This window comes from Periplaneta americana, chromosome 12, assembly GCF_040183065.1.
Source record: "Periplaneta americana isolate PAMFEO1 chromosome 12, P.americana_PAMFEO1_priV1, whole genome shotgun sequence".
In the NCBI taxonomy this organism is placed as follows: domain Eukaryota; kingdom Metazoa; phylum Arthropoda; class Insecta; order Blattodea; family Blattidae; genus Periplaneta; species Periplaneta americana.
In genome coordinates, this window is record NC_091128.1 from 102,633,482 (window position 1) to 102,646,306 (window position 12,825).

At 34.3% G+C, this 12,825-nt stretch overlaps 1 protein-coding gene across 13 annotated transcripts in view; it reads right to left on the reverse strand.

Moving 5' to 3' along the window:
- The window catches only part of sv (paired box protein shaven), a 1,022,136-nt gene that overhangs the window by 33,576 nt on the left and 975,735 nt on the right, over positions 1-12,825 (reverse strand). For all 13 annotated transcript variants that reach the window (XR_011335301.1, XM_069841828.1, XM_069841829.1 and 10 more), the window contains 2 exons: positions 3,648-3,733; positions 236-443 (listed from right to left, as the gene is read on the reverse strand). Coding sequence is in view for 12 of the 13 variants with exons in the window: in XM_069841828.1 (XP_069697929.1) it covers positions 236-443; positions 3,648-3,733 (294 nt within the window). In the remaining variant the exon portion in view is untranslated. The remainder of the gene's footprint in view (positions 1-235; positions 444-3,647; positions 3,734-12,825) is intronic.

The following is a 12,825-nucleotide window of genomic DNA, read 5'->3' on the forward strand; positions in this document are numbered from 1 at the left end:
TGAACTGAGGGATATTTATGCAGGTTTTGGAACTGACAACTTTGTATATTTTCTCTATTATTAAGATCTTGAACTGAGGGATATTTATACAGGTTTTGGAACTGACGACTTTGTATACTTTCTCTGTTATTAAGACCTTGAAGTGAGGGATATTTATGCAGGTTTTGGAACTGACGACATCATACACTTTCTGAGCCGCTCCGAAAACATAAGCATTACTATGTTAGCCACTCACCTAGCGACGTGCCTATGGGCGGGGTGTACACAGGGGCGCTCTGCGCTTGCGTCATCGTGCTGATGCTCTCGTACAGGTCGGACGTCGTAGTCACCGTCGGAAAACCAGTCTGCGCATCGTAGTATGGAGAGCCCCCGTTATTGGCGCCGCTTCCCAGTTCCGAGAGCAATTTGTGTTCATCCTTTATACTCCATTTACTCGACCACAACTAAGGCAGAAAAAATGCTTATGAATACTGTGTACAAATGCAATAAACCCAGCCTTACTCCAAGACGCTATGTGGTGCCGTATGTTTCACTCGTGAGTAGCTTAGGTTATTAAAGGAGACAGGAAAATAAAATTCGAGTAGGGATGACGTTCTATTTAAAGCATCAAATTACTAAGCAGATTTATAATAATAATAATAATAATAATAATAATAATAATAATAATAATAATAATAATAATAATCTTTAGGCTATACAACTTCGTGGAAGCTTTGGGTTTCTTAACGATTTTCTCAATGCATTCATTTCTGTTCTGGATAGCCTACAATATAATAATAATATTAATAATAATAATAATAATAATAATAATAATAATAATAATAATAATAATAATAATTATTATTATTATTATTATTATTATTATTATTATTATTATTATTATAATGGTAAATAGCTTGCGAAATAGAGTAGAGATATCATGTTCAGAAATGGTTTCCGATACAATTCCACATATAATGCTGGAGTATAAAGTAGTTGAAATAAGCAGAATGTTTAGTAAACTCAACGTAGTTTCACCTATTCATAGGGGTCAATAATTATTTATTATATTGACTCCAAAGTTTTACTTTAAGGAGTTAGGTACACCTTACAGCAGTAAAATTTTGGAAATATTCAACATTTTTTCCCCTCCATCACTGTATCTTGTACAATAATGAAAATTAGTATGTGTAAATCACTGTCCTTCTGCTATATGAAAAAATATATTTACGATTAAAAAAGTTATTTACATTTTTTTTTCAAAATTCAGTTCACTGTGCAGTGATGAAGCGTTTCCCACATAACTAAAAAACTATCCAATATTCTGCGATGAATTTTTTTTGTGTGTATTTATGCATGTCATATCTACAATATGATGCAAGAACACTTCTCTACCTTTGATAGATTGTCTGATAAAAAATAAATTCATTTAAAAATGGTCAAATATCAGTATTTTCTTCTAACATAAAATAAAAAAAAATATTATTTATTAAGGAATATAGTTGAAAGAGCATGATATTTTAAACGTGAGTTTCAGCAATAAAATAAAAGAGAGAGAACATAAAAAAGTTAACAGATTTATGAGTTTTGAGGGAAACGCTTCATTACTGCACACTGAACTACCACCATTATGAATTTTGAAAAAAAATATATATATATATATGTATAACTTTTTTTAATCGTAAGAATATTTTTTCCATATAGCAGAAGGACAGTGTTTTACACATACCAATTTTCATTATTGTGGATGATACAGTAATGGAGGAAAAAAATGTTGAATATTTCCAAAGTTTTACTGCTTTAAGCTGTACTTAACCCCTTAAAAAAGAAGGTTTTGCTAATTAATGCCTATTCTTGTTATGATTCGTAATGCAGAGCTTCATTTATTAGAGAAAATATATTAACAATTATAAATTTATATTAATATTTACAATCGTTTAATTAAAGTTAAAGCAAATTTTAAAAGTTAGTATTCGAAATCCCAGGTTCATAATTATCAAGCAAGTCACAACTATTTCTTCGTTACACTCAAAGTCAGGTTGCACATCTAAAGCTTGGTTTAATTCAATATCTCTGGATATGTTTAAGAAATTACCAGGCGATGTCCATTCTTTGGGTTTTACTATGCTGGCTAATTGTAAATTCCTATTATAATGTACATAATTTTTTTAAATTTTGTAATTAATTTCATTTTAAATATTTTTCTTGTAAACTGTTTTTGTGTGTTATTGAATGTACTTGACTTTGTCCATAGCATCTGCTCGATACTGATATCACAAAATAAATCATTCAATTTAATTCATTAAAAGAGCGGCTGGATCAATTCAAATGTAAATAATAAAATAGACGGGAATTTAAGGAAATTCCAATCACTGCGTTAAACGTTTATACTCGAATTAAAGTACTGAAATAATAGATTCATAACCCATATGCCCCGTATTTCCATGACTGTTGTGTGGGAAAATCTCGAGGCACATTAAATAGAGAATGGAGTGAGACAGACCGCGTGGAAAGCCACGAGTCACGAAAAGAAATTCATCTTACTTACACTTCTGTTTCCATGGAACCACGAGTAACGTCAGGCTAAACGTTTCATGTCAAAACGTTACTATTTTTTTTCTTCTACCTCGAACACAGACGCTTCAGTCAAAAAGAGAAATTACTTTAAATGAATGTTTTCCTAATTATCTATAATTTTAAAGTTGACAGAATTTTTTTATCGGTCTTGGAGATATTTTTAACTTAAAGTTGTGAATACATTCTCTTTAAGTTTTTCGATAAGACAAATTTTTCATGAAATGTTTACTTTTATAGTAAATTATTATTCGAAGTTTTAGCTTTGACTTGGTACGCTATTTAAAATATACACATATTTTTTTTTTTATTTTATAATATAGCAAGTGCTTCAAAGTAATTTAAGAAAGTATTCTGTATATTAGTAATCGCGTGATGTATATGAAATTGTACTGTTTTAAATGAAATATACTTTATACTTAAAAGCACTCCAGACTTGTTATTTTGTCGAAAGTTCGCGAGTTCGGGAACTGTCAAGAAAATCATGAATGAAAGACTTTCACAACAGCTGTATAGGTATGTCCAGCGGTCATCCTTTCTGGCTTAGTAATTATTATATAATTTTTTCATGAGTTACATTTCCTCATGCAAAGTTGATACGTAAGTTTAAAATATCCCCAAAATGAAAAAATAATCATTTAAAAATCATGCTGGAGCACGGAAAATATATTGAACTAAGATCTTTAAATGTTTAATACTTTTACTGCAGATAGTTTCTGAGAAAGTTTTCTTAAAATTATTATATTTAACATTGTAGTATTAAAACAGATATAAGTATTAGAAACTCTGAATTTTACTCCAACACTAAATTTCCACCAAAAATTCCGGTAAAACTTGCCGGGCTTTGAACTCAGGCTTTTGGTGTAAAAATAAGAAATAATATGTCACTACTTAAGGCGTTATTGGTTTTACACTTATTTTACGTGAAAACATTCAGTATTTCGATTAAAATGTCTATACGTTTGCTGGACATAATGTTTTAGGACTGATAAAAATCTTAGGAAACTAGATTATATAACTAACCTTGGTGTACAAAGAGATTCGAGGTAACTTATGATATTGACAACAGAATCCTCTACATGTTGTGTACTCACATTGGAATAAAGCTGATCTCCATTGTACTGCGTCCTTTGTCTTTTAATTTCGTCTTCCGGATGACCGTTGAGATCTCGATTTTCGTCTGAAATACAAATAAATTAAATTAGAATTACAGTTTCCGATTTGGCTGCTTATTTGGTGTAGGATTTTTTTTCTACAATCCTCTAAGCCAGCTTAAATTCCTCATCATCTATCAAGTTGTGATGTTGAGTAGATAAACTATAATGCAAATATGCTATATTACATAACCGTATATTGAGGAAGTGTTAGCGTATTGGTTGTTTAACAACGCTGTAGCAACTCCAAGGTTACCTATAATCGATGGAACTTGTGACAGCGAAATGACATTTTTACCAGTTGAATCCGAATATTCGTCATGGATTAACCTGACTTTCACCTTACAGTCGGTGAAAATCTCTGGGTGGGAGGAAAAACTCAACCATTAATCAGCTCAAACAGAATTGAAAACCATGCCCGAGATCTGAGTCGTGCAAGTATTTCGCTAACATAATTATGTCAGTATGCCAATATTAACAACAATTTAAAGTAAATGCCATGTGATTAAGGTCATGAATTAAAGGTCTACATTCCTGAAAATGATAAACGACATTAAGATATATGGATCATATGCGGAGACAAAGAGGAAAGCAGAAAATAGGAAAGACTAGGGAATGCTGAGCTTGCAGTGAAAGACCAGCCTTTGGTCAGAACACTATGTACGTACATGTATCCCTGAAAAAGATACTTCTTTAAAAAACAATTTTGTTATATTTTTCACGCTTTTAATTAAATTGAAGGCCTCTTGCTGCGATTATAATGCCTATACATAGACTATAGGTCTATATAAGAATATAATACGTGTATAATGTTTCAGTATAGAAATGGAAACTGGGGGAATTTAGGTTCTTTTTTCAATTTTTGTCATCAAAGGTGTTGTTAATTTATTACAAAAATTTCCGAAGATTATTTCTTGCTTTCAATGATAAGTAGATATATAAGTACTCTACAGTGTGCATTTTAACGAAATACAAACTAAGGTAAAGGTCATTCTTACACATAGACCTACCACGAATGGCATATGGGGCACGAAAATAGAGCTCAGCGGTTTTTATAATTAATATTCTTTTATGAATTACTTTTACATAATATTAATTAGTTACTTTCAATTACAAGAGAACGTATATAAATAAAACTCTTTTTATAGAAATGAAAATCATATGGGCATAGGAAGAATAAACAAAAGTTAACAACAGAGAAGAAAGGACGCGACTAGCGTGGTGAAGACTGGGATTTTGGAGATAAGAAAAGATATATTTCTTTATGTAAAAAAAGAAGAAGACGTGTTACACATTCTACTATCTTGACCAGAAAATTAAAGAACAAGAAACATTTTTATTCAGGAACTATTATTAAAACTAAGTGTAGAAATAGCATATAGGAAATTGTATAGAAGATTAAACGGAAGAAAATTGAGGGAACTCAGAAAATTTTTATATATAGTAAAGAAAAAATGGGAAGGGAAAACATATGTAGGGGGAGAGTCGGGTAGTTTCGGACATCGGGTAGTTTCGGACAGTGCGTTTCTTTCATCTACCACCATATGGTAGTATCTGAATGACATGGTTACGTTTCTCTATGCGACATCACAGAAACGTAACCATGTCAATCAGGTACTATCATCGTGTGGTAGATGAAAGAAACTCACTGTCCGATATTACCCGATGTCCGATACTACCGACTCTCCCCTATATAAGAAATAATAATGAAATGGAAAGAGTTTTTGTTAATACATAACGAGAACGATTGTACGTAGTATGGAATATTTAGTAATAGTTATTAATAGTAAAATGTAGATGAGGGTGGGTTCCTGGAAAACAGAAATGTAACAGGATCACCATTAACGAATGATGCACAAATTGTACATAATTTTGATGACATACATTACATTACATACATAGATACATACATAGGCCTACATACCTACACACATACATACATACATAACTCTTTTTATGTTACATATGTACGAGAAGATAAACACACATAAATTAAATAGGAAAGTGAAATAATATAATCAATCAAGAAAATTATATCTGGCGCAGATATTTCATCTCCATTTACGTATCTGTTAAATTCTTCTCATATTACCACACGATAAGCAGTTAATAATCTAATTTAGTTTGTCTCTCTCAGCTGGACATGACACTAAATCCCGTTTCATTCACATAAATACTTTAAGAACACTCAAAGCAATGTTTTCTTTTTTTTTTTTATGGAGTAGCCTTGTTATGGTTACCAACATTTATCAAATTGTTTTAGAGAAATTTCATCCTTTTAAATGGCTTCTCTCCCTGGGAAAAGAACAATCGTCAACTACGAAGAGACATTAAAAACAAGAATTTCTCTTCTATAGAAACCAAGTCCAAGAAAAAGAGAAAATGAAACTGAAAGATATAATATAAAGAAAATGGAAAAAGATTAAGAGAAGACAGCGAGTAGATTTTAAGTTTTATGCCCATATTGTTCCACTCCGACTCCGTTTCGAGTATAATGACTCTTTTTTCCAACCCTTTCCTCCTATCGGCGTCTTGGATAAACTCGCGGGAGGGAATACAATGAAGTATTGACTAGAATCAGCGTGCCAACTCCACGTTAAGTTGGTGTACTTCCTGTGCGACGCCAGCGCCACTGCGGTCAAGTAACGGAACCACAAGGAAAAACTTAAAATGCTTCCTTTTTCTTTTCCTCTCTTTATCACCCATTCCCCTGGATATGACGGGGAAAAGCTCTTCTAAAGTTTTTTCTTTCTTTCTTTTATTATATACTTTTGTCTTCTTTTGGAGGGGAGGTTCGAACGCTGTCTTCTAAAATACCAATGGAAGTATAAGATATTTGAAGTACAATTTTCACAAAAGCTTTGCGCAAAAACTAATGTACTGCTGTAACGGAACTACGGTTAAACACCTTCACAGAAATCACGGGCCGAGACGTTTTTGTCTTTCGCAATAACTGCTTCTATTTATTGCACTCCGCATTTGGAATTCCTTTCTTCTCTCTTTGATATCTTCACTAATTCTGTAGTAGGACAGCACATGCATAATGCTGAAGCATCTTACTCTTCAATCACTTATGTTACCAGTCATCTTTTTTTTAATAATAAACATTTGCATACAGTAGCGAGGCGTACGGGGAGACAGGGTAGACGGCGTCTATCCTGTAATACCTCTCTAAAACATTTAATATTAAGTTTATTTTTATTTTTTTAATTGTAGTTTATTTAACGACGCTTGCACTGCCGAAGTTATATCAGCGTCACCGGTGTGCCGGAGTCCCGCTGGAGTTCTTTTACATGCCAGTAAATCTACTGACATGAGCCTGTCGCATTTAAGCATACTTAAATGCCATCGACATGGGCCGGGATCGAACCCGCAACCTCGGGTATAGATGGCTAGCACTCTACCGACTGCGTCACCCAGGAATACTATGTTAATATAGGCCTAGAAGTAAAATAGAATGTGCACTGCGTAACAATAATAATAATAATAATAATAATAATAATAATTATTATTATTATTATTATTATTATTTATTTATTTTACTTTTTAGTTACTTCGATGAAATTAGATCCCTCACTATCACAGTGAGCCGGTGAGTAAGACAAACTGCCATACGTCTAAGTGAAACGCGATCCTTTTCCAAATCGTAAAATCCTATTGAAAAAAAGGAGGTCTGGTACGAAAAACCTCGCTGCCTCAATACTGCACATGGTTTATGAGTTATGACTTATGACATGACACTCAAAAGACGTGTCTACTGAGATATTATTGTTATTTTTTCGCGCTTTCCTTTTGTTAGTGACACCTAACTTTCTAAGTAATAATTACGTTAGTTTTCAGAAATTTTAATGTGAAATGGTTTGTTTTGCGATGGTTTGTGATTTTAACAGTTCTGATTTCGATTTTGTAGCGTATTTATTGAATAATAATTTTTCTACTTTAACACTAAAAAAAAGGGTCACGTTAAAAATAAAATAAGGAAATCCAGTTTAAATTTATACCAGAATGATGGAAAATGTATTCATAAATTTACAAAGAAACCAGAAAATTATTGAAGCCACTGTTGTCCATCCCATTTACTTCTGCTCCCAGTGAGCGTGCAATGAGTGTTCCGGAAAGGGTGAAAACATACTGTAGGAATTATAATATGACGAACAAAAGACTGTCGAATCTAAGTATGCTCTCTATAGAAAAATCACTATTGTGTAACTTTACCAGACTGCCAGAATTCAAGCAGAGTAAGACACTTTTGCAAAAATGAAGGATAGGCGCATCATACTTATTTGCAAGACAGTTAATTAAAATGAGATGTCAAAATTCAGACATCACAATTTTATTACTGCGTTTCCTTTTGCTAAATACTTCCTTAGAATAACAAAGTAAATTAAAGTGAATTAATGAAATATTGCATTGCCAGTATCAAAATAATAAATTATAATAGTAATTACAATATAGGCGATGTATGCAATGGAAGGAGAAAGGAACTGGCCACCCTACCCTATTATCTTCTGGCCTGGTTGCCTCATTAGTGGTGCTTTGTTGGTATCACTTGTGAGGTTCTGATCTGTCTTCGGATAGTTGACTAAACAAACAACTTTAAATCTACTACTTTCAACATGTTTTGGTCCACACCTGTGGAGTAACGGTTAGCGCGTCTGGCCGCGAAACCAGGTGGCCCGGGTTGGATTCCCGGTCGGAGAGAGTTACCTGGTTGAGGTTTTTTCCGGGGTTTTCCCTCAACTAAATATGAGCAAATGCTGGGTAACTTTCGATGCTGGATCCCGGACTCATTTCACCGGCATTATCACCTTCATCTCATTCAGACGCTAAATAAACTAAGACGTTGATAAAGCGTCGTAAAATAACCTACTAAAAACATCTTTTGACAATGCTACTAAATTCGTGGTAGATATAAAGGAATGAAACATGTATTTTGTATTTTGAAATCTGATATCTATTTTTTTAACGTTATACAACAACATTATATTATTGTGGCTTATACATATAATACGTAATTATATAAAAGGATATGAACTATGACATTGAGCATGTATTAACTTATTTATTTTCAATTATAAAATGTGAAGTCTACTTTTCGCAAGGTCTTCTAACAATGTTGCTATGTTTCGGCAGAAATTAAAATATGAATTAGTGTGCCACACCAAACGTCCTTCGGTACTTTTAATTCGATACGGACTCGTTTCAGTATGAACCAAGACGGTTAACTAGGCACCTCGAAAATGAAATCCCGAGAGAGTGGAGTCGGATAATCCCAGTCGCTTCCACTGTGTCGGCATTAGCGCTAGGCCGGTCCCTTTAAGCCAGTCATGACTACAAGTAGCGCAGGTATATAAACACGGGCAGTGAGAGAGGAAAATCACAACAGTCAGTGTGTACTAGATCCTCAATAGATTGCAATGTCTCCCCGAGGACTACACTCAGGGGCGGAGGAGGATTCTGCTACAAGCTTTCGGGATGAGAGCTATCCAATTAAAATAATGCGCCAACAAGTGTTGGAACAACCCCACCCACAATCCCATACTATTGCTTGCACTGCAAACTCACCCTCATCCCCCGGCCTGAAACCCTCTGGTTTTCCAATCCAAATCACCTCCCCCTCTCCCGGCCCCCTGGCCGCCTAGTTGGCTGGCCTCATATCCCCAGTGAAGCTGTTGCACTGCGTTTCAATTGACCAGTGACATTTTGATGTTCGCCTACCGGCTGCAAAATTGTGATTAGATTGTTCCCTGGGTCCCAGTGGGGTTCATATACTAGGGGGAGGGTGTTCAGGGAGAGCTGTGGGAGACTAAAATTGGATTACGAGTGTTGAGCCAGTATTATATGATGATCATGATGATGATGATGATGATGATGATGGAGCGGAGGAGAGGGGAGGATTTTATAGTAGGGAGTGTTTTTCGTGAGGAAGGAGGGATGGGGCGGTGGATGGACTGTCGGGAAATGTATGGTTCATATGGAGTGTTATTAGGGTCGAGGGATGGAAAAAGGGATTAGAGGAAAGGGAATGTAAAAGGGTGGCGGGGGTGGAATGATACATGTGTGGTGTAAAGTATAGTGCTTTAAAAACGTGTAAAGGGGAGGGAGGATAGCATACGATATTTTTATGGTGCGGATATTACATTTTTAAAGGGCAAAGAGTGATTTTTCTGTATGAAATTGCTGCGTCCGTGTTTATGTAATTCATGGATTCTGGTTATCTATAATTGTAAACGTACGCGCGATCACAACTCAGATATACACGAATTTTGTAAAACATGCATTTTGTAATGGAATTGTTCTTTTATTTACATGAAATGGTCGCGTTTTACTAACAAAATTGCTCTTTTGAGAGACAGGTTACTAATAACGAAAAAAATATCCTCATATCGAATTCTGGGGGGAAAATGTAAGGTGGGATGAAAGACGCAATAAAATATGGAAGCAAAAATAAAGAAGGAAGCAAACGAATATGAAAGAAAAATGTGGAAATTATTAGGAAAAGAGGGGGAAAATATAATATTAGAGCCAGTCCAGATTAATTTTTATATGTACCTACACGATAGAAAGTTCATGATTACAGCATACGAGCAAATTCCAAGAAAACCAGTCCTTATGGATAATATCATCAATAAAAGTGGTAGAGGACGGGATTCCGAAGGGAATCTGGAATTGAAGAGAAACTGAAAGGTGAAATAGTGGAAGATCAATGAGAAAAGGGCAACTGATATATGCTAACATGAAAGAAGAAGAGGAGGAAACGAAGAAATACACAAGAAGTAAAAGGAAATTATAATCTTGGCTTTTCTTTGCTTTTCGAGGGCCGGACCCTTGCATTCAGGATTACATTGGCCCATTGTGCGGCCTATATACGCGATATAATTGTCCAAGGTCAACAAGTAGCCTGCATGGTATTCGTGAATCTGATTCTGACAGATGGGTCATCCTGTCTCAGCCCTGGCAGAGCCAGTTTCCATCCCCAGACGTGTACATGAGAAGTCCCAGGTCTCGGAGCCTCAAGCCTTTGCTTTATCATCATCAGAAACCCGTACTATTCCCTAGATTTCGCCTCAGCCAGTTTTGAACTACTGCAGGTGATAGGTGAAATCATGAGAAGATGGAGAGTGTTAGTGGAGTGATAGAGAGAAACGGGAATATCTCCGGTTGATCCACAGACACGGCAAAGGTAAATAAGAAAGGAGAATGTAGATTAAAGAAACAAAAATTGAAAATATTCGGGGACAGGCGGGAAGAAAACAAAAAAGGACAATGATACATTAATAAGAAAAATACACAAAAAATTAGGAAAAAAAATATAAAGAATAAATAAACATTAAAGGAATATAAAAAGAGGTGAAAAGAAAGAGGGAGAAAAATTAAGCAGGGAAGAGGGGAAAAAAAAGAAACTGAACGTGAATGAAACACGGAAAATTGTGGAAAAAAATAAAAATAAGATAGTAAAAGGATAAAGAATAAATAAAAAATAAATAAATAAGGAAGGAAAACATGAAAGAATGACGCAAGAATAAAAACAAAAAAGATAGCAAAGAATAAAAAAGGAATAGAGTAAGAAAGCAACAAGAATAGAAAGAAAAAGGGAGACAAAGATTTATCAAATATTTTTAAAATTTAATACCCATGTTGGATCCGATAAGCTGTGTTGATTTATCAAGTGTTTTTCACAAAAGACCGTCATGCACATATCTGATTTTGATATAAGAGCACAATATTTTTATTTCATTTCATGATAAACGTTTTCGTTTTTTTTTTTCAATCATCAGATCATCATTAACCCTTAAATTGAACAATTGTTACATTATAAACATTGAAAGACAATGGGTTATATAAAAGCAAATCATGTTGAAAGTGTAAAATCATACAAAGGAATGAATATAATAAAACATTAAATGTATATAAAATTTAAAATTATTGTTAAAATATTATAATCAAGCAGTAGGTCCAATATGAAATGTGGGAGATAAGTTATTACAGAGAAGAATAGGAAGGTAATACGCACAAAGAATAAACCAAAATGAAAGAAAACTGAAAATGGCAGAAGGGTAAAAAAACAAGAAGAAAGTGTGAAAAAAGCGGAAGGAAGAGAGAAAACGAAATGAGAAAGAAGTAAGGCTACAAAATGGAAAGTAAACATATGAAGAATAAGCAAAAATGAACGAGAATGGTAAGAAGGAGATTCTAAAAAGCGAGAAGAAAGAAAGAAAGAAAGAAAGAAAAAAGAAAGAAAGAAAGGAAAAAGAAAGAAAATAAGAAAGAAAGAAGGAAAGAAAGAAAAATGAAAGAAAGAACGAAAAAAGAAAGAAAATGAAAGAAAGAAAGAAGAAAGAAAGAGAAAGAAAGAAAGAAGAAAGAAAGAAAGAAAGAAAGAAGAAAGAACGAAGGAAGAAAGAAAGAAAGCAAAAAGAAAGAAAGCAAAAAGAAAGAAAGAAATAAGAAAGAAAGAAAAAAGAAAGAAAGAAAGGATGAAACAAAAGACAAAGAGAAAAGCGAGAATATAATTAAATAAACTAATAATAAATTAAGAAACATTATTAGACATCAACAAGAAAGAGAGAAAAGAGCAAAAGAAAACAAAATAAAAAGATGAACTGTAACAAAGGTTCTCGAGTGTCAAGTAACTGCTGTGTTTTTTTTTTTCGATCATCTTGTCGTGGTCTTCCTCAGAGATAACAGTTCTGTGGCGAGGTCGATATCGACCGCAGAACCTTGTGCCAACAATCTGAAATAAAACAGTTTGCAGTGCACGTCATTGTGGGCCACCCTGCGAACACGCGCCCGCAAGCACACAACGCGATAAAACACTCCATCGAGTGACGTGAAATTGGATTTTAATAATGTTGATTTGACATGAAAATGGTATCGGATGTCATCACGCGCGCACGTGTGGTGGCGCCGGCTGATAAGGGCCAACAGTCCATCAAACACGTGTAGCTCGCGATCAATTCATTAATTTAATGCTGCACTCTCCCTACGACATGCTGCACCACAAAATAACAACATGGCGATAAGCGTAAGCTCCTAAAGGGTTAAGATATCTGCTCATCTGTGTTACATTGTCACGGTCGTGCTACGCTTGGGTTAGAACCAAGCGATGAAATCTGAT